This window comes from Sinohyriopsis cumingii, chromosome 7 (assembly GCF_028554795.1).
Source record: "Sinohyriopsis cumingii isolate HCF-2022 chromosome 7, ASM2855479v2, whole genome shotgun sequence".
Classification (NCBI taxonomy): Eukaryota; Metazoa; Mollusca; class Bivalvia; order Unionida; family Unionidae; genus Sinohyriopsis; species Sinohyriopsis cumingii.
In genome coordinates this window covers 122,479,698-122,503,624 of record NC_142967.1, presented here as the reverse complement: position 1 = coordinate 122,503,624, position 23,927 = coordinate 122,479,698, and the positions used below count along the sequence as shown (strand labels likewise).

Below are 23,927 nucleotides of genomic sequence, written 5' to 3'. Positions count from 1 at the left end.
ATATAATTTTCATGTGTTGATTAGCCGTAAAACACCAAACAGTTTACAAGAAATTTCTTTCCTCCTCTCTCCTCCTTCATACTCTTTACGCTCTAATGTTTCCACACTCGCCATATCAAGACTAAAATTGTAGCGGTTTCTTATTGCTTGGACATTGTGTTAAAGAACATGGCAAGGTTGTCGGTTTTACGGATGTCTCATGAACTTGTGCAGGAATGTTAGAGATCGTAAAAATGATTTCGTATTGTCATAACTACAAGTCACATAATTTGAGCACAACGAAAAGCGGATTTTGTTTGCTATATCACACAAATAAAGCATTTGAAAAATCTCTCACGGATAGATAATTTTGTTAATGATAATTCACACGATGGACCTTTTGCCAATTTCTTGTTTCAGGCATGAAAAGTGTTCATTGAATACTTTTCAGAAAAGAAATAGCAAAAGTCCCAAATAATTATCTTTTCTGATAAAAATATAATAACAAATACACTTTATTTCTATATACTCACTGTCTTCCATACTCATAAGAATGCAATATGCCAAACACCATTCTTACCAAAAGCCTTTCAGCCGCATGTCCTGGAGTTTTAGACTAGGATGTGATTTATTAAAATAATAATAATGTCAACGAAACTTCAAGTTTCTTATTTCTGTAAAGAAAACCTATTTTCTCTAAAATAGAACTGCATATTTCAAACAGTGTCCCTGAACTTTAAGTAATAAGTCTATTTTGGGTTTCGAATATGTGAGAAATGCGTTCCAGTATCGTTTTAATTGTTTTGTTTGTTTGTTGTTGTGGTTTTGGTTTGTTTGCTTTTTTTATTTTCAAGCAAATGAAATAAATATTAGTAAGAGACCTATTCATTGCCATATATCTTTAGAAAGTAAGTGCCGTAACAGTCTACTTGGGATCTCATCGAAATTTTTTCTTGAATTTTGCAATCAATATGTCTGGCAAAATAATGTCACTATTTGGACATCATAGTTCGAGGGTGAAGGGGGTGCAAATTATGATGTAAGGGAGGGGTGTGCAAAGTTTGTTTAATATAATAAATACAATAAATACATCACATGTTCGAGTTCCTGTGAGATTTCGGCCTGTCACTGGTTTCCACAAGTATATTAGACAAAAGCACGATAATGTTATCCAACAGGGTAGAAGGTTGACAAGGGAATATGCCTAAATTACTTCAGTTAAACAAAGTCAGATGTTCACGATCTGCGGGTGCCTGAGCCATTCTCTTTGCATAGAGCGGTATCTGCACACTTGACACATCGCAACAGATATCGTCAGATCTTTGTATCCAAGATAACACTAAGCCCAGTTAATGGCCTCAAGGGATGTAACTAGGCTAGAAATTTAACCTGAATCTATAGAATCGGCACACCAAAAATATGGCCTGACAACACAACATATTTCATACACTGAGCAGCAAATCGGATCTATCTCAACTTACACAGTTCTGTCAAGATCCTTTATGTGGCCTAAGTGGTTAGAACGTCCGCCTCTGATTCGGGAGGTCGCGGGTTCGAACCCCACCCCAGCTATATCAAAGATTTATAAAATGGTATAAGCAGCTGCCTCGCTTGGCGTTCAGCATTAAGAAGTTAGTGTTAGAACTGGTTTACCCAAGTTTCAGCATAATGGGACATGCTGCTACATGTCTGCAGCGTGATGCCCCAGTGCTACACATCACTATAAACTGCCACAGTGCAAACATCGTAGCGATATGACTGAAAAAAAATACGTTAGCAAAATCTGAATCAGGCACACACACACACACACACACACACAACGTTCTGTCAATAAAGCTTCCTTTAGCCTCGCCTCTAGAAAGTAGGTTAAAATTCTAAGATGGCTATACATAAATGCAAATCAGACAACCTTTTCTAAAGGTTTGAAGTCGCTATCTTCATAGTGTATAATAATAATTCGTCTCTCATGAAGCATGGGAGTATGTATGCGCGGACAAAAAGGCAAGCTCAGACAGTCATGACGAATTTCTTCAAAAAACACAGGGGGACTTATATTTGATCTCCTCACACGTACTGATTAAATTCACCTTTCTAACCCTAGCATTGAAATTTGCGATACAGACTAGATTCGCCTCTTGCAATTTGGACATGTGCAAAGTCCTAAAAGTCATCAAGTCATTAAATATTACATTCAGATATTCGGATTCTTAAAAATGAAAGTTTTAAAACGTGCAAATATATTACATTTGTATGTCTTCTTAAAACAACATAGCTCTATGAATGGGCCTGTTTCCTTTGCAAACTATACGTACATCAACTTTAAAAACGTATTCGAAACAAGCAAACTTCGGTACATATTTTGTACATAGAAAAGTGGTTTTTAAGTACATGGAATCTAACATTTTTGAAAATGGGAATGCGTTATAAAGATTATACGCACTCAAAAGAGTGCTTATTGATTTATGAAATGTCTGATATTTACAAAAGTTGCAAACCTATAACACACAAATCTTACCGAACTCGATGCAAACTTTAGACAGTCCGTGTTATTCGAAAGGAGCAGCTTTAACAGACTTCCAGAAAAGGTTAGGCCTATTTCAAGAAACAGTCTTCAGAACCCATGTGTAGGACTGTGTCATCTGTGGTTTCTTTGCAACTCCGTCAAGATATGAAAAACCAAAATGATTTATATGATTGTCTGAGAAGACATTATTTAATTTATAGAAGTTGCAATACTATTTTTACATCTTATTTTGTGGAAGTTGAAATACCATATTTTGCAATGCGAGACACTACCTGTAAACACTAATATGCTGCATTTGTGCATAACGATTTAAAACTAACCTCAAAATTGTAAATATTTAAAAATATATCTGATTTATTTTACTTAAATAACTGTTCTGAACTGTTTCGAAGCGCTCCATAGCTTTTTGTGTTTTTTATGTAATCTAGACATTGTTTTAAACCAAGTTCCCATCCATAAGATATATTATCAGCATCATCATAATCAAGCCATCCCTTCCGGAGAAAGAAAGAGAGAGAGAGAATATATCTGCGATATTGACTAACCTAGAAATTTCGCATGTTGATCATGATAAAGTTTCCAAATTTGACAATTTTACATTTTCATGGATGTAATTTAAAGAAACAAAACGAATCTTCATTCTTAGTACGCTGATATTTAAGGCGCACACGCAAAACGGACAAGGTTTTTGCATATTTAGGACACAAATAACACCTAACCTCTTAGACGGCACTATACATACATGTTGAAATGTGTCGACATGATCACATGTATGATGTCGCTTGATGTAGTACTAGCTATCTTATCAGCGTTGTCAAGAGGAATGTATGAGGGTATCAAAAAGGCGACAGGCCCCCCAGCTACAAGACCACCCCCCTCAAGTCCAAGCCAGGCGAAGTCATCACAGACCAGGGGAAACAACTGCAGCGATGGGTTGAGCACTATCTCGAGCTATATGCAACCCAAAACAATGTCACTGGAACTGCCCTGGATGCCATTCCAGACCCGCCTGTCATGGAGGAGCTAGACACACAGCCCACCCTGGAAGAGCTAGGAAAAGCCATCGATTGCCTTGCCTGTGGGAAGGCTCCTGGAAGCGACGGCATTCCGCCTGAAGTTCTCAAGAGCGGAAAACCAGCACTGCTCCAGCCCCTACACACACTCCTCTGCCTTTGCTGGGAACAGGGATACATCCCACAGGACATGCGTGACGCCAACATCGTCACTTTGTACAAAAACAAAGGAGACCGTAGCGACTGCAACAACTATCGGGGCATCTCCCTCCTCAGCATCGTCGGAAAGGCCTTCGCCCGCGTTCCCTTGGCGCGCTTGCAGATCCTAGCCTTCCGCGTCTACCCAGAGTCCCAGTGTGGATTTCGAGCCGGCAGGTCAACTGTAGACATGATCTTCTCACTACGTCAGCTGCAGGAGAAGTGTCGCGAGCAGCGGATGCCCCTCTACATTGCCTTCATAGACCTGACGAAGGCGTTTGACATGGTTAGTCGGAGTGGACTCTTCAGGCTCCTGCAGAAGATCGGCTGCCCCCCACGTCTGCTTGCTGTTATTATGTCGTTCCACGAGAACATGCACAGCACAGTGTGCTTCAATGGCGCAACATCTGAAGCATTCCCAGTCATTAGCGGAGTCAAACAAGGCTGTGTCCTTGCACCGACGCTCTTTGCCATCTTCTTCTCCATGCTTCTCCAGTACGCATTCAAGGACTGCAGCGAGGGAGTGTACATCCAAACCAGGGCTGACGGCAAGCTGTTCAACATCGCCCGTCTCCGTGCTAAGACTAAAGTCACAGAGGTACTCATCCGTGAATTGCTCCTTGCCGACGATGCAGCCTTGACATCACACACGGAAGATGGACTTCAGCAGCTGGTATGCTTCCTCTCCCATGCATGCAAGGAATTTGGACTGACCATCAGTTTGAAGAAAACGAATGTCATGGCACAGGACACAGACTCCCCTCCCTCTGTCTCCATCGATGGGTACAATTTGGAAGTTGTCGAGAACTTCACATACCTCGGGTCTAACATCTCCAGCTCACTCTCCATTGATTCTGAGGTGGGCGGCAGGATTGCCAAGGCAGCAGCAGTGATGGCCAGACTTAACCAGAGGGTCTGGAACAACCCCAACCTCACAGAGAAGACCAAACTGCGTGTCTACCAAGCGTGCGTGCTCAGCTCACTTCTCTACAGCAGCGAAACATGGACCACATATGCAAGACACGAGAAGAAACTCAACAGCTTCCACCTGAGATGTCTGCGGCGCATTCTGCACATCCAGTGGCAGGACAAAGTACCCAACACAGAGGTTCTAGAACGCGCGAACATGAACAGCATGTTCTCCATACTCAGCGAGAGGCGCCTTCGCTGGCTCGGCCATGTCAAGAGAATGGACCCAGGTCGCATTCCCAAGGATCTGTTATATGGGGAGTTAGCAGAAGGTGCACGACCAACTGGACGACCACATCTGCGCTACAAAGATGTTTGCAAGAAGGATATGAAGACAGCAAACATCAATGTCAACGACTGGGAGAGCTGTGCAAACGACCGTTCCAGCTGGCGTCTAGCTGTCAGGCAGGGAGTTCAAAACGCAGAGGAAAAGAGAAGAATAAAGCAAGCTGAAAAGAGAGCTAAAAAGAAGGATAAGCAAAAGCGTACTTTGGAGCTATGCCATCGTCTCCCGTAGACGGACGGATGCCAAGAAGAAAAAAAGAAGAATATCTTATCAGCGTTGTGTATAAGGGTCCATGGCGACAGGTGCGGTGGAATTGACATGTCGATAAAATTACTCATTTGGAAAATTAGTCGTTAGGATTCATTTAATAAAGTACGAAATGTGAAAACCAGTAAAACGAGAAAATTTCATTTAAAAACTAGTAAGACCAAAACCGGAATATTGGTCAACTATTTTGGCCTAAATTGTAAAGCACACTTCAAAGAAATAAATGCCGCAAATTGGATTGTCAATCAGCTATTCACATCACTCAAGTGTGTCTGAGTAGGCTTGGCTGTTTGACACTCGAATAGAGACGGTCAGATGCATGTCTAGTTTCAATATACAAAATACCAATAGCTCACAACAGCCAATGAAACGACAGACTGTTGAGACAAAACCATTTTAAACTTTCTAGATAATTCCATACCACTAAAGAAATCTAAAAGTATTCCAATATCTTTAATGGACGATTTTTCAATGGAGTTCCCACCCTGTATATATTGTACAATCACCAGACCCGGATCGGAAAAAAGAATTATAATAATGACCTTAATTTGATACCTGTTTTCACTCCTTATTATAACATATTATAATTTACCTTGTAATTTTTAGCACTTGTATTTGTTTTTAATCATTATCTTAAACTTATCCGTTATTACTAGCATGTCCAGGCGTGCAAGTTGCTCCAAATTTCCTCCAGAGGGTGAAGCATAATTATGTGGATTTAATTAGTAACGCTAATCTATAACTCAAACGCTTCGAATATGTAGATCAGACATGTGCAGCCTTAAATCCACACCGAATGATGTCAATTTAACCACATTAATCCAGCTCGCGGGCCGTCGGTTGCACGTGCTTGTTGTAGACGGAGAGTCACAAGCTGTGCTTATCTTCGTAGAAGTCGATGTCACATATCTTCCGGGATATATCGCGATTAACCACTTCAAGATGATACCCGTACTGCATGGTTATATCACGATTAACCACTTCAAGATGATACCCGCACTGCATGGTTATATCACGATTAACCACTTCAAGATAACGATACCCTTACTGCATGGTTATATCACGATTAACCACTTCAAGATGATACCCGTTTTGCAGATATTTACAGATTAATATTGGCATCACTCAAGATGATCAACATCAGCTGACCGGTCACCCGAGTACGGACCAGACTGGTAGAAGTATTTATTGGATAAATAAATCGCTTTGAAATATGCAAGACTGTAGTGTATCGAGATCTAAAGTCAGTATGACCTTTAGTTGGGTGGATTCAACTAGTCCTTATATTTACTGATTACCCGATCTTCACAGTTTTATCTTTATCTTTTTAGCTTGGAACCTTTCTGGTACTAGTCTTAATTCACGAATTATGCTTATTTAGAGACGACAAACATTACAAACATATTTTAAAGCCGTTGAAAACTTTGAAGTTTTATAAAAACAATTTGCTTAATATTAATGATGGTACAGTCCCTGTCCTGGACAAATCGTGTTTACGATTTTACTGAGTTCTTACAAATATTTCCAGATTACCTACATATGCTTTCTCATTAAATTTTTACGTATCTGCTGTAAATTTTGTTTCTATTATGTTAATTTTCTGTAAAGTTTGAAATTAACAGGAATAGTTAACACACACACACACACACACACACACACACACACACACACACAAACACACACACACACACACACACACATATATATATATATATATATATATATATATATATATATATATATATACACACACATATATATATATATATATATATATATATATATATATATATATATATATATATATATATATATATATATATATATATATATATATATATAAAAGCTTTCTCATGCAGTCTAAAGTTCAGTTTTAAAAGTCAATTGTACTGTGTTTTTGCATCTAGAACTGTATGTAGAATCTGAAGGGCACTGTACTATCAGGACTTTTGCATCAAGAACTATATGTAGAAACCTCTGAAGGGCACTGTACTGTTTTTCCCCATGAAGAACTGTATGTAGAAACTTCTAAAAGATAGTGTACTGTGTTTCTGCATCAATAACTATATGTAGAATCTGAAAGGCACTGTAGAATCAGAACTTTTGCATCAAGAACTGTATGCATAAACTGAAGAGCAATGTACTATCATTTTTCTTTTGCATCAAGAACTGTATGTAGAAACTGAAGGGCACTGTACTGTGTGTATGCATCAAGAACTGCATGTAGAAACTGAAGGGCATTGTATTGTGTTTTTGCATCAAGAACTATGTAGGAACTGAAGGGCATTGTACTATGCTTTTGCATTAAGAACTGTACGCAGAAACTGAAGGGCATCAAGAACTGTATGTAGAAACTTCTGAAGGGCATTGTACTGTGTTTTTGCATCAAGAACTGTATGTAGAAACTGATGGTCACTGTACTGTGCTTTTCCATGAAGAACTGTATGTAGAAACTGAAGGGCATTGTGCTATATTTTTGCATGTATGTATGTAGAAACTGAAGGGCACTGTACTATCAGTTATTTTGCATCAACAACTGTATGTAGAAACTTCTGAAGGGCATTGTACTGTGTTTTTGCATCAAGAACTGTTATGTAGAAACTGAAGAGCAATGTACTATCATTTTTTGCATCAAGAACTATAAGTAGAAACTGAAGGGCACTGTACTGTGTTTATGCATCAAGAACTGTATGTAGAAACTTCTGAAGGGCATTGTAGTGTGTTTTGCATCAAGAACTGTATGTAGAAACTGAAGGACATTGTACTATGATTTTGCATCAAGAACTGTATGTAGGAACTGAAGGGCATTTTACTATGCTTTTGATTCAAGAACTGTATGTAGAAACTGAAGGTCACACTGTATTGTGTTTTTGCATCAAGAACTGTATATAGAAACTGAAGGGCATTGTACTATATTTTTGCATCAAGAACTGTATGTAGAATCTTAAATGCACTGTACTATCAGCTAATTTGCATCAAGAACTGTATGTAGAAACTTATGAAGGGCACTGTACTGTGTTTCTGCATCAAGAAGTGTTATGTAGAAACTGAAGGGCATTGTACTGTTTTTCCACATCAAGGACTGTATGTAGAAACTGAAGGGCACTGTACTATGCTTTTGCATCAAGAACTTTATGTAGAAACTGAAGGGCAATGTACTGTTTTTACATCAAGAACTGTATGCAGAAACTGAAGGGCACTGTACTATATTTTTCCCCATCAAGAACTGTATGTAGAAACTTCTGAAAGATATTGTACTGTATCAAGATCTGTATGTAGAATCTGAACTATCAGGATTTTTTCATCAGGAACTGTGTGTAGAACCTTCTGAAGGGCACTGTACTGTTTTTGCACCAAGAACTGTATGTAGAAACTGAAGGGCACTGTACTGTTTTTGCATCAAGAACTGTATGTAGAAACTGAAGGGCATTGTACTGTTTTTGCATCAAGAATTGTATATAGAAATTGAAGGGCACTGTACTATCAGTTTTTTTGTATCAATAACTGAATGTAGAAACTTCTGAAGGGCATTGTACTGTGCTTTGCATCAAGAACTGTATGTAGAAACTTCTGAAGGGCATTGTACTATTTGTTATTTGGCATCAAGAACTGTATGTAGGAACTGAAGGGCATTGTACTATGTTTTTACATCAAGAACTATGTAGGAACTGAAGGGCATTGTGTTATGTTTTTGGCATCAAGAACTGTATACAGAAACTGAAGGGCATTGTGTTGTTGTTTTTTTTTTTGGCATCAAGAATATACTCTGGTAACAAACCAAGATTTGATGGAAAACAAATATATGTGGTTTTATTCCTAAATTTCATGATTTTGGTAGCAACTAAGCTAGTCTTTCTTATTCCCAAAATAAAAGAGAAAGTATTGAAATAAGTTCAGATGTACTCTTTAATTATACATATCACATCATTAACAAGTTCATTGGCATAAAAATACCATACATAATTTTTATTCATTTAGTTTTTCTAAAACAAGTAATGCAATATGCTGAAAAATTTAATTAAATTTGACACAACAATTCTTCTGTCAAAAACACACAGTCAGCATGCAAACTGAAAAACGACATGTATCATACCAATAAATATTAACATTACATGATATAAAAGGTAAATATTGCTATGGTTTGAACTGAGAAAAGAACTTGTACAACACTAGTAAACCCATTCCTGAAGCTAGCTACACACAATAACAGTCATAAACCCACTCGCACAATACTCAGACCATTCTACATAACCTAAATAGCATGCATGCATATATATATATATATATATATATATATATATATATATATATATATATATATATATATATATATATATATATATAAAACACAAACATATACACACACAGAGGTCTACTATCTGAGTGTAAAAAGGAACATGACACCACACAAATATCTTTCACACCATAAACAAAGACCTGGATATGACAATCTCTTGTTACTAAACTATCACTTCTCAATAAAAGGTTATTTAAAGCTTAATGAATTGTGGTATTTACATCCATAATCATTCCTTGGTGATTAGCTCCTCATGTGGAAATTCATTTTTAAAGTGAAGAATGTACAAAACAAAGCTCCCTTGTATTCGTTGTTTTGGTTTCTTTACTCTACCTTTGGCATACACAAGTACCCAACCAATCAAGCCCAAGTTCTATTAGTAAGCACAGCTCACAAGCTACTAATGCTTCTATGGCACGATTCAAAATATTTAAGAATGTTCAACTTATCATCGAAGGTAGGTCACAACAAACAAGTTATTCTGATAACTTAATCTCTAGTTGCACCTACAATGCACCATTCATGATACTGAAATTAGAGTACAATAATCATGTTAGCGTTCAAAGTCCTAAAAAAAAGGTCAAAGTGACCTAATATGGATGTGTAAAATGATTTCATTCTAAAATGTACCCTTTGTGCAAGTCTAGTGACAATAGGTGTCAAAGTATTTAAGACTGCTCAAATAGAAATGGAAACCAATTTTATTACATCCTGAAAGGTCACAGTGACTCAGTTTTGTTGCACAGTATGTACCCTTCCCAAGATGTATACAAAATGCAAGTTTGATGTCAACATGTGCAACTGTACAGACCTTGCAGACTGTATATGGAAAATGGACATTTTTTAAAAAAATATTTAATAAATTCTGGAAAAAAGGTAACTGTGACCTAGATTTGTTCAACACATCCAATCTAATATCCATCTTTAGTACAAGCTTGATGGCATTATGCAAAAAAATGTTAAAGTTTTATGACAAGAGTTTAAAGGAATTTTAATAAATGCTGGAAAAATATGTCCTTGTCAATTTCCTTTGGTGCACAATACATGACTGACCTGAAGGTGCCCTCACAGCACGAGTTTGATGACACAAATAGAATAAAATCTGTAAGAAATCATGATAAAATAATATGCACACCGCTGTACATTTGGTGTCAAATTGGCAAAAAGGTACTTGAGTTAGAACACTAACATGACTTTATGTTTGTATGAATTTTTCAGAAAAATGTGAAACATCAAGCCTGATGTCATCCATCAGCAGTGGCATCAATTTAAAGAAAAACAAGTCCAAACAATTGCAAGTAACTTTGAATAAACCTATGAAACTAAGTTGTTGTTATTGTTGTTGTTGTTGTGGAGTTTAACACCATTTTTCAGCACAAGATAGGCTATACATGGCGGCCAGTATACATGGTGGAGGAAGAACCCGGGAAAACCCCAGAAAGAACCACCAACCCATGAGAAGCTACTGACAAGCTTTCTAACATGAAACTAAGTCAGAGCAATCCAGCTTTGTAGTTCATCCTAAGATGTACTCACAGTGCAAGTTCAATCTTAATGGCCATAATAAAGTTTTAAAAAAAACGTGTCACATCACAAATTACACATCTGCAAACTGCAGATAAAAAATTGTAAAAACGGGGTTAATATCATGGGAAGTAAGACACACTGACAGTTTTGGTGAAGGACACATGCCCATTCTAAAATGCACCCTTTGCGTGAACGTAGCAGCATATGGTAAAAAAGGAATTTAAATGAGTCCCAACATGATTTGAAACTAAGTGTAAATATATCTTCAAAACTAGGTCATAGCAATCCAGTTTTGATGCATGAAAACTGGTTATGCAAACATGTACCCACAGTGCAAGTTTGATCTAAACTGCCATAATACAGTTTTTAAAAATTATGTCACATCAGAAATTACAAATCTGTGCACTGCTCATGGGTACCAAACTATGTGGGATTTATGGAAAATAACATTTATTTAGCATTAATTGAATGCAAAGCTGGAAAAACATGTGTTTATAATGAAATAATACCAAAAGAAAAAGTTACAGAACAGGCAAGTAATTTACCACTGCTGAAATAAAATAGTTGGCAGCATTCAGAAATGTGGACAAATATCATCTCAAATTCCCTATCATTGATTTGCCAATCATTCATTAGTCTCAAGATAATCATTTCATGTATTGTATTAATGGCATTAATACAATTTGACTATCATTATACGTTAATCCTGTCTCCGGATACATACAATCTTTCCCCATAATATAGGCCTACATGTAAGCCACTGACCATACAAGTTATGTAATGTCTTTGGTTAAATTATTTTCTCTAAAGCACTGGCTTTGATTTTCAAATCAAAGTTGTTAACCTCAATATATTATAATGTACAAATTTTAAATTAGGGGTTCCTATTATTTGTAAAAATTTACTTCATACTATTCAGATCCAGATTATTTATTCGGTCTGTCTCCAGCATCTCATTTTCCATTGTACCTATTATCCAAGTTGTCTTTGTTTTGAATTATATCTTTGACACAAGTTGTCTTTGTTTTGAGTTCTATATTTTACCCAAGTTGTCTTTGTTTTGAATTCTATATTTTACCCAAGTTGTCATTGTTTTGAGTTCTATATTTTACCCAAGTTGTCTTTGAGTTCTATATTTTACCCAAGTTGACTTTGTTTTGAATTCTATCTTTGACCCAAGTTCTCTTTGTTTTGAATTCTATATTTTACCCAAGTTGTCATTGTTTTGAGTTCTATATTTTACCCAAGTTGTCTTTGTTTTGAGTTCTATATTTTACCCAAGTTGTCATTGTTTTGAGTTCTATATTTCACACAAGTTGTCTTTACTTTGAGTTCTATATTTTACCCAAGTTGTCTTTGTTTTGAATTCTATCTTTGACCCAAGTTGTCTTTGTTTTTAGTTCTATCTTTGACCCAAGATGTCTATGTTTTGAATTCTATATTTGACCCAAGTTGTATTTGTTTTGAGTTCTATATTTTACCAAATTGTCTTTGTTTTGAGTGCTATATTTTATGCCAGTTGTCTTTGTTTTGAATTCTATCTTTGACACAAGTTGTCTTTGAGTACTATCTTTGACTCAATCTATCTTTGAGTTATATCTTTGACCCAAGTTATCTTTGTTTTAAAGTTATATCTTTGACCAAAGTTCTCTCTGTTTTGAGTTCTATCTTTGACTCAAGTTCTTTGTTTTGAGTTGTATCTTTGACCCAAGTTGTCTTTGTTTTGGAGTTCTATCTTTGACCCAAGTTGTCTTTGTTTTGAGTTCTATTTATGACCCAAGTTGTCTTTGTTTTGAGTACTATATTCGACTCAATTTAACTCTGAGTTCTATCTTTGACCCAAGTTCTCTTTGTTTGGAGTTCTATCTTTGACCCAAGTTGTCTTTGTTTTGAGTTCTTTTTATGACCCAAGTTGTTTTTGTTTGGAGTTCTATCTCTGACCCAAACTGTCTTTGTTTTGAGTACTATCTTTGACTCAATTTATCTTTGTTTTGAGTTCTATCTTTGACCCAAGTTGTCTTTGTTTTGAAGTTCTATCTCTGACTCAAGTTGTCTATGTTTTGAGTTCTATCTTTAACCCAAGTTGTCTTTTTTTTGAGTTCTATCTTTGACCCAAGTTGCCTTTGTTTTGGAGTTCTACATATAACTCAAGTTGTAACTATTTTATTTGCAAGCAAGGGTAATATAAGCAATATTTGTAAATAACTGAAACTGGATGGACAGACATACTGATGTAGAATCATGTTAAATTTATATAAACACGTTTGGTCCATTATAACATGGCTAGCTTAAATAATGCTAGAAAAGACAATGCACTCATGTAATACAAATATATGCATCTTAATTTCAACCTTTAATAATATAATTAAAACACAGAAGTTCAGTGTATCACTGGAATCCTTCAAGTGCAAGTGATGGAGTGATTATACCTTAAACACTCCATATACTGATGTATCTCTTTCTTTCTCTCTCATCTTTACAAAGAATAAAACAAGTATTGGAACAAAAAATATAAAGTGAACTAAATACACATGCATGTGCAAACATTATGTTTCATAAGTAGGTAGACTGGAACATATTCAAACCAAATCTAAACAATTACATCTTAATCCATGTGTGTGTGTGTGTGTGTGTGTGTGTGTTGGGGGGAGGTATTGTGTTGAAAAACTTATGAACTGTTACTAATAATTTACTGCATGAATTTTTTTTGTTATTTTGGGGGGCAGGTGTAGAAACTACAATACCCTTGAAGTAATATCAGAACTATAGGAAATCAATTTTTCATTTGACATGATAGAGTACTGCAGAAACAACTCAGTGGTGACTCATCCAAAATTACAAACACTGTTCTGTGTTATATTGAAATAAATACACTTAAATTCAAAAGTGTAGAAAAGTGTATTGGCAAACATGATGTATCCTCTGTAATTATTAAACAAATCTGCATGTATATGTCTTTAGTGATTAATAATTTAGTACTCAAAGGAAATAATGCAAAAGAAATAACACAAATGTTGATTTAGTGCTAGCATGAAATAAAGCAAAAGGAAATAACACAAAAATTGATTTAGTACCAGAATGAAATAAAGCAAAACAAAATAACACAAACACAAAAGCAATAAACAATAGCACAACTCAATGTAAAGCCAAGCCTCAATCTTAAAGCTATACTAATAATAATTACTTTACAAATTCTTAAACTTAAATAGTATGACGACGCAAACAAAACTCATGAAATAAAATGCAGTACATTCCAAGGTGACCACAGTAAAGCACCCATCATTACCACTTTATCAATAAATAAAAAGACAATATGAACAAAGTAGTTACCATAAATGTGATGATGAGGAGAAAAGACTGTCTAATCAATGTAGACCTTATCAATCAATACTAATTTGTAAACAAGATCAGGGTGTACAAAAGGTTTCACACCAATAAGACATAAATCAAGCTGCTAATGCATCCTAGTCTTATTTCTAAAGAATGTCATTATTAATTTTATCACAAACTTTCCATGGGGACCTGGTGACTTGTGTAGCACACTACTTGTGTTTCCAAACATAAAGCATCACAGGTTTTCTATGGGGACCTGGCGACTTGTGTAGCACACTACATTTGTTTCCAAACATAAAGCATCACAGGTTTTCCAAGGAGACCTTCTGACTTGTGTTTTACAAACATTAAGCATAATAGATTTTTCTCTGGTGACCTGCCAACTTGTGTAGCATAGTATTTGTGTTTAGAAAGATAAAGCATTACAGCCTAACGCTGACAATCAATTGGTTCATGGAGTTCTTACATACAATGAAAAAGGTGACATGAATTTGTTCACATTCCTTTGCAAGGATTCCACTGATAGCTATGTTTTATCTCTGTGCAACATGATCTAAAAAAGTCATAACATAGGAGTACTGAAAGAAAAGCAGATCAGTGTGACCTGCTTATAAAAATTAATATCTGCCATACCAAAATGCACCAATTGAGCCTAATTACTGTACAACAGTGTCATAAAAGAGAATCTAAAATCAAAAGTCCCAATCAAGTATCATGACTATATTGAAAACATTTTCATGAAAGTATATGCAATGAACACCGCACAAGATTAACATAACTAAAGAAGAAAAAAATCAAGATAAGTCTAACGCATTTTGGGCTCCCAAATATTCATGTACAACAACATAAAAAGTTCTAACTTGTTTTATATTTAATAAGAAAGAAAAATAATTTCAGACTAGAAAAATATTTTTATAAATCATTACACAAATTAAAAGAAATTAAAGTATGGATATTTCTTTTTCGTAAATCAAGTGCAACATAGAGATATTTAATTCTAAACTGATAGAACTTAATAAGCTTCTAGGCAGGGTATAAAATTATCACATTAGTTATCATTTAGTTCATAATTATATTATTGTGGACAAGTCACATGATCTTCTGTTATACTTTCAGATCCAGTCATGGTATACACATTTCATATTAGTTCGCCTTTAGTCCATATGTGATATGAATATCAGAAAACTCACAAGGCCGTTTTTAATACTTTTGAAACATTTCATAGATTTTATTTAACAAATTTAATAGAAATAAAATTTAAATCAAATTTTTGCTTGGTGGTACAAAAATTATTTAAAATCCTCCAAGTTTAAGCCCTTTAAACAAAACATCTATTCAAAGATGTAGTTTCCCATTTTAAAAGCTTGTACTGCAATAAACTAATGCTATACTATTCTTGATGATATGGAATTGTACAAAACAACCAAACCTCTATGCAACAACAGCTTTAATCCAACCAGGTAGTTATATTTTGAATAACTATGGAATTACCAAGCTTCTGCTTTGAATAGGAAGGAACCTGTCCATCATATACCAAAATCCTCACAGAAAAAAAAAAGAGTTTAAAAATTCACAAAATTAGAATGGAGAACTGGGGGAAATCATAAATAGCCAAAACAAAAAAAGCAATTAAAATGGAGAACTAGGGGTAATCCTAAATAACTAAAAACCAAAATTAGAATCGAGAACTGGGGTATGTCTCAAATAACTAAAACCAAAATTAGTATGGAAAACTGGAGACAATCCTCAATAGCTAAAAGCCAAAATTAGAATCGAAAACTGAGGGTATTCCTCAATAATTAATTACAAGGCTAGGAAATAATAACAAAGATTTAAAATCAACATTCAATGTTGCCATCATTGGTGTAATTTCTGTAGGTTTTCTAAAGTATACTATAACAAGGGAGGTAACTGAGACAATGATGACTAGCTATGTGTGCAAAGTTAAATGCAATCTAACAATGAACAATCTATCTACAGATATACAAATAAACGTAAACAATATAAAGCTTTCATAATGTAAACAGCTTGTTTGATAACAAACGAAATTCAAGAGTCCCTCAAACTGACTGATGCTCTACTGGATGAAATGAATTTCCAGGAATTCCAGGTAAGACCATTTCCTCTTTTAAATACCGAGTGAATAAACCATCCCTGATATTCTTTAGCAAATAACAAGATCTTCAATGTAACTGCTGTGGTGGATATAATGGACGTCAGATTGACTCCATTTTCCTTTAGGACCAAGTAGATGTCATAAGAAGTCTTCATGTCAATGATCAGCCATTTTGGAGTAGTGATATTTTAGATGGCCCTTGTTATGGCCATATTAGGGATCAGATAGAATTTTCATTTACAACCAATCAGACATCATATGTCTTTTACTGAAACCCCATGTTGATCTGACTATTCATTAGGGTGTAGTGATAACAAGATTTTCAAAATGGCCACAATGTTAGCTATTTTAGATGTCTGAGTGGCACCATTTCACAACGTTTCTAGTGTTCTGTGAAAATCTTACTTCAATATTACATTCTGTTCATGAGGATCAGTAATACTGGACACCATATTGGCTCCATTTTCATCTAAGAACAACTAGACTTCATTAGAAATCTTCTGGTGAAAACAGGTGTCAATATGACGTTATTTCTGTAGGTGCAGCATTAAGATTTTCATGATGGCCGCCATCATGACCGTACTGGACATCATATTGCCAACATATTAATTCCAGACCAACTAGACATCATAAGAAGTCTTTTTATCAAATTTTTATGTTAATATAACCATCTATTTAGGTCAGGTAGTGATAACAAGACTTTCAAATGGGGCAATTTTTATTTATGATCACTAGACCACTGAATGAGGAAGTGTATAAAGTTTCATGGCAATCCTCCATGTAGTTCAGAAGAAGCAGAGATAGCTAACAGATGTATAGATGATGGACAACAAACCATCCCATAAGTCTTTCAGATCTATGACCAATAAAACTGTTTCAAAAAAGTATCATACTGGTGGAAATTATGTGAACATATCTAATATTTTAATACAACAAGGAGTTTTAATATCGGTTTCTTAATATAATTAACGTGTGTCTGTGGAGATTGCAGCATTTGGTATTGTGAAGAGAAGTATAAAAAAAATCATTAAAGTCAAGTTTAACTTGGCTTGGACGGATACCATGCCCATTTGGCAGATGTTTGCATGACCTGCACTTTTATCCTAGGCAGGAAAGAGAGGAAAGACATGTTCTCTAATGAAATAGCTATATCAAATCTGCACACAACTACAACAAGTATATACCCATATCTGCTGTGGACCAACCAAGAGCTGCTACTGCAGTCTTCAACGAGTTCAATGCTGCTTACAGACCCAAATCTGCCATCACTCTTCAATGGGAGCATACTGTTTAAAGAGAGTTCCGCCACTGCACTCTTCAATCGGCCCATGCTATTTACAGACATAAATATGCATAATATGCCTGCCAATCCAGTGTCAGTCATATTATGTGTATCACTGCCAATAGTGTGTCAGTCTTATTATGTGTATCACTGCCAATACTGTGTCAGTCATATTATGTGTATCACTGCCAATACTGTGTCAGTCTTATTATGTGTATCACTGCCAATACTGTGTCAGTCTTATTATGTGTATCACTGCCAATACTGTGTCAGTCTTATTCTCTGTATCACTAATGCATGGTGAAAATGCCTGCCAATGCAGTGATTTATCATGTTTAGCACATCTTTCCACTGGATATCATGTTCTTGAGATTTGAAGAAAATTAATATCATTTGTAAAGACAGTCAAATTACAATGTAATACAAAATGAAAAACAAAAATAATGAAATGTTTTCTTGTACTTGTTCAGAACACTTCAAGACATCAATGCTGGCATTCACAGCAAGCCTATGAATGTGAAAATTACAATTCTAATAAAAATTATAACAAGATATTAATTTAATTTTTCCTTAGATATATTCTATATTTAGAAATGGACATTCATTATAGAATGTAATGAAGATAGTGACATACTTATTCAACATAATAAATTATAGAACAATGAAAGCCTGATGCAAATACATTTGTCCTTTAAAGGGTGGGTAATAAAATCCAATTTAGTATATAATACTGTTTTTGGTCTTTTTTCATCCATTAGATTATTAATACATCAACTTTATATAGTTATACTACAAGTCACTTCAAAACACAGTGATTACAAGGATGAAAGAATGATTTCTATATGCAGTTCAATTCAGTTTTCATAATGCAATTATGTAATGCCTATGTTGATATATTTCCTCATAAAAACATACAAGACATGGTGTCAGAGAATGAAATTGCATGAAAATACTTTGCCTTTAAATGACTGAAAATAGTTGGTAAATTTTTATACTGTACTTAGCTTCAAGGGAGATTAGTTCTTCACTTATTTAAAATGGAAATTAAAAAACGGCTTGAGAATATAATATACAACAGTTGCAGTTAGTTCATTTTGTTGGTACAAATTTTGAGAAATTAGCATGATTCTCTGATTGAGTGTCCTAGAACTGTCCATTTTGTTCTCATTACTTGCGCCCTACAAACTTTCCCTACTGTGTAATCTATGTATGGCAACCTCCATAAATCACTTAATGTCACAACATTTGGCATATTTCTTTCTGACAAGTACATGAATCTGCAATTGTTGTGCATCAGACTAAATGTGATTTAAAAAATCTACACACATACAAACTTGCTTGTTTTTCAGATTTGAACTTGTCACTGATAATCCTTGAAAATATGTGGTAAAATAAATCTGATATTGGAAGTGATTAAAAGTACTCTAGATCATTGAGTCACTTTACAGTCTAAACGTTTATCTCCTATTCCCATAAGTCTCTTGTAGTGTAGATTTTTTAACCAAAGTTTTATGCTACTAGGACTAGGCAATAAGATAACTAATTATGAACTCTCCATTTACGTGTGTCAAAATGAACCATCTCATAAAAATGTATTAATCAACTTCCAGAAAATGCAATAAACTAAAACCACATCAATAATTAGTGTATCTTTTTTAAGAATATTCTCTTCAAATTTTAATAATACTCTTTACTTTGGGTTGTATGTAAGCCACACAATGCTGTTATTGCAAGAGTCAAGTACACATTTATGAAAATGAGAATGCTCTTAAGTTACAGTATATAATTATTGGAAAATATGGTTAAATAAAATATGTAACATTTCAGTCTTGACAGATTTTCCTCAGGTGAAAATAATTACCAAGTTCTTATTTCTCTCTTTCTCAGAGCATATTTGGACACACAGTGAATAGATGAGATCATCACACAACTTGAAAAAAAAGATAAACTACAACTGTAAATTAAGAATTAGTTACAGGATACAACATTTTATATGCAGTCTCTATTTCATAATTCAGAAGAAGCAACTAGTGTGAATACCAATTTTTATAAGTGCCAGTTACTACAGATTTCTGATCCAACAATGATCCTACCATGGAGATAATATGATTCCTTCCCTAATCCAAGAATTTAAGTAACAAAATAAATTACACACATGAAAATAAATGATCTTCTATATGTATGATAAAAGTCAATTTAGAAGAATCATATAAATGCAGCATACAAGAATGCCATGTAATGAAGTATAAACAAAGGTGTCAATATAAGGATGATGATTAAGAAAGATTAATAATTTTTTAAATTTTAATACAACTGGCTATGAATTTCTGGGATGTGTTTAGAGTGTTTCTCTTCCACTTCAGCAATATGCATCATTATCCTTCAATACAACATAAAATTAAAAATTACATTCATACCACTCCAATTGCTATAGTGACTATATATGCTAAATGCAGCATTTCAGTCTTCCAAAAGTTTATGTCAAAAAGAAAAGTTTATGCATTTTCAGATTTTTCTGAAAATCTTTTAACAGCTCATCATGATGAAAAACAAAATTCTCACAAACCAACCAATATAACAAAATTTCTCACTGGTTTCATGTTAAACTTGTAGTAGTAAAATCAAAATATAATGTCAAAACTGTGGCACTATTTTGACACAATGACTCTCACAGTCAAGTAGTAACATGATGAGTCACGGTCAAGGAGTGATGTGATGACACTGACAAGTTGTGACATGATGCCTCACTGTCAATTAGTGTCAAGGATAATTACAATTTTAGCTACCCGTGTTCAAAAATGGGCATAACAGTCTAGTGTTTGAGGATGGGCAGATATTGATACTGACACTGGATGAGTATTATTGTCAATCTGATTGGTGACATCAAACCCCTCAAAACCAAACTTGTATTCATTACATTCACAAATGTCGTTTAGATAGTATATGAGTAAAAGTTCATAAATATTGCTGAAATAGTAACTGTGACAAAAATTAAATATATACAAGATATCACTATGGTAAGTTATGTTACATTACTGTAACTCGGCAAGTTCCTAACTACATGTAAAGGATTTTTTATCCCTTCTAGCAAACACCAGTTGAAGAAAAAATGTCAAAGCACCAAAATATGGCAGAAATATAAATGAAAAAATCTTGTATATTCTGAATTTGTGTTTTGCCAGAATCATTTTAAAAAATTTGTAAGATGTGGTAATTCTCCATAAAGCTACATTTCAAGCTGCTCTGCATCTTAATCAATCTACAAAAGCATATGTTGTTTATAAGCAATATTACAGTATACTAATATTATATGAATCAATGTGTTAATTATGTTTAAAGAGAAATTCATTTAAATACTCACAAGCAAATGTATTAAACTTAAAATGATTAATACAGGCATCAGGGACAGGGTCAGCCAAGGTAAGATTAATACAGGCATCAAGTACAGGGTATATGCTTTTCTTCTTATTATAATAGTCATAAAAATATACTTGTATGACACACTACATATGAAAATGCCTCTATAAATGATTTTGTAAAGTTTTTCTTTTTGTATATTTATCCAAATCCACTTTACTTTAATTGGTTGCACCTAGCACCTGCATTCCAGTACAAATGCAATTTAGATATCTTTATGATATCTCATGACAATGCATGTCACATCCACACCAAATACTATTAAAATTGTACATACTACCTTAAATAAGAGATGCAATAATGTCTAAAAGGAATCATCTTTCTCAATACATAAGAAAGGAAACCTGTTATTTCTTATCTTTTTCAGATTATAGCTGTGTTTTCAAGGTAAATGAGTTTTATGTGCTTTAAGTAGAATATTGCTTTTATTTTTTTTAAACCCAAAAATTTGAAAACAAGATTTCAAGTTTTAAAATTAAAAAGATCCAGAAAAACCATATAAACTGTTTGCATTATCAACGTTATTCTAATCAAAACATTAGGCTGACTGCATTTACCACAGCAGGTGATGCATTGATGCATATCAAGTTTGATGTATATACCCGGTACAATTAGCACACTGTAGTCAGTGGTAACTGGGCACCATAAATAGTTGCTGCTCTGTAATAGGTATAAATGATTCAATATATAAATTAAAGAGCAGCAGTGAAAATGATTAGTCAAATAGGAAGCTGTACAAGTTGACATGAAACTGTAGCATGACTGACACAGCTTACTGGCCTGGAGAGAACACTTTCAAAAATTCTACTTAATCAGTGTAACTAATTAAGACTGGCAATTTTACAAAAACAAAAATCTGAAAATGCTTAGCATCTTGACATGTACTTCACAATGCGAAAAAAAACCAAAAATACAGATCTGCTTGAAATGATAGGGAATAAAGGTGTGCTGACTGCAAAAGATCTGTGAGAAAGTCTGGGAACTAAACTGAAAACAACTGTAACAGATCTATCAGAAAGTCTGGTCTGGGCAATACAATGATACCAACTGATATTCATTTTACTGTGTGTCATGAAATTTTCTAGTAAGGTTATTTCCCAGTTGGGAAACAGTAAAACAGTTTTTTGTGCAGTAGTAAATTCAAACTCCAGAGTTGTTAAGGATAATGTACGTGAACAGTTTTTATTTTTTCACTATCATTTTAAATTCATGCATAATATATGACTGCATATAAAATAGGGGAAATTTTCTGGTATACAGTATACAATGTCTCTTGTGGGAGGTTGCAGGAAGAAGGGACTTGCAGTCTCACAAGTTAATTCCTGAGAGAAGCTCTTGACAAAGCTGTTGATAATGGACACTATCACCCGATATCCGCCGAACTTGGAGTCGATTAGAATCAATTCCTTCCATCACTTCTACTTCCATTTGAACATCAGAATTTTCCAACTGGAACAAATTATCCGAACACCTATATGCTATCTCTGGACCACTACACTCCAATATACGTTTGATCTCATGCAAAATTTCCGTCACAGCTTTCTGAGAACAGACATTTATTAAGGAACTTGTCCTTGATGTGTCTGATAAATTCTGTACACTAACTGGTGAACCATTTATCTCTGTTCGTAGCTCTGACTCACAATTTGCTTTTCTAGCTTCATTTTGTAGATCACTGTTGTTATGGTTGTTCACAGAACTTTGCATTTGGTTATTGTACAATCCCATAATGCCATTATCACAACATTCCTGTACTGGCCTGAAATTCTGCTGTAAATTAAGCACAAACTGTGATGGGTCAGCACTCATAAAAGTTCTCTGATACTGTAATCCGCTTGTCAAAGGCAAGTGTCGTGGAATATTCTTATAGTACATGGGCATTCCAAGAGATGGGTTGTTCCAACCCATATTTGTAACAGCTGGATTCACGCCATGCTGCACAGATTCAAGTGGAACACTGTATGTACTATGAATACTGGCAATGTCAGGGTTAACATAGCTACGATATGATGAGGAGTACGAGAAATCATACTGGGGCATCTTTGTGGATGAAGCAACAATTGTGCTAGGAACCTGGAATGTCCCTACAGTTGTTGTAGGTAAGCTCTGCATGTCTTCAGAATGTTCCACGGACTCCGTCTCTGATTCACCATCTGACGTTACATCAGTCACATGACCTTGAGTGTCTGTAATACTGATCTGAGGCTTTCCTGAGAACTGGCGCTTTCTCGTTTTAGGTGATTTCAACTGTGATGTACTTCCCGATGAAGTATTGACAGAATCCTGTGTCTGCATCATTTCTTCCTCATTTTCCTCGATGGATCCAGTTCCACTCTGCAATCCTTCTGCATGATCCAGAGAGTCTTCTTTGATCATGTGCAGGTTCTGGAAATTTGGTGGTGGGCTGTTCCGCTGATGTGACTGGCCAAAGCTCTGGAAAACATCATACAAAAGCTCTTGAAAATATTATGGTGTGCTTCCGGGTTTAGCGCCCATTACATTTTTGGCAAAAATACACTGATAGTGAGTATTAAAAACAGTGCACCTTCAAGAAAAATCAAAGCATTAGGGAAAATTAGAACTAGGCAAAATCTTTCAACGTCAATATTGAAAACCCCTTGTCAATATGACCATCTATTCATACAAAGTGGCAATAACAAGATATTCAAGTTGGACAGGCAACTATACTGTAATGTCTGAGAAACATCATTTTCAGTTG

General features: G+C 34.8%; 1 protein-coding gene across 1 annotated transcript in view; it reads right to left on the bottom strand.

Moving 5' to 3' along the window:
- Positions 1-9,124: 9,124 nt before the first annotated feature.
- LOC149796054 (serine/threonine-protein kinase SIK3-like) overlaps positions 9,125-23,927 on the bottom strand; it is a 111,711-nt gene continuing 96,908 nt past the window's right edge. The window contains exon 16 of the mRNA XM_089965975.1: positions 9,125-23,641. Coding sequence (XP_089822101.1) covers positions 22,517-23,641 — 1,125 coding nt within the window. The 3' untranslated portion in view covers positions 9,125-22,516. The remainder of the gene's footprint in view (positions 23,642-23,927) is intronic.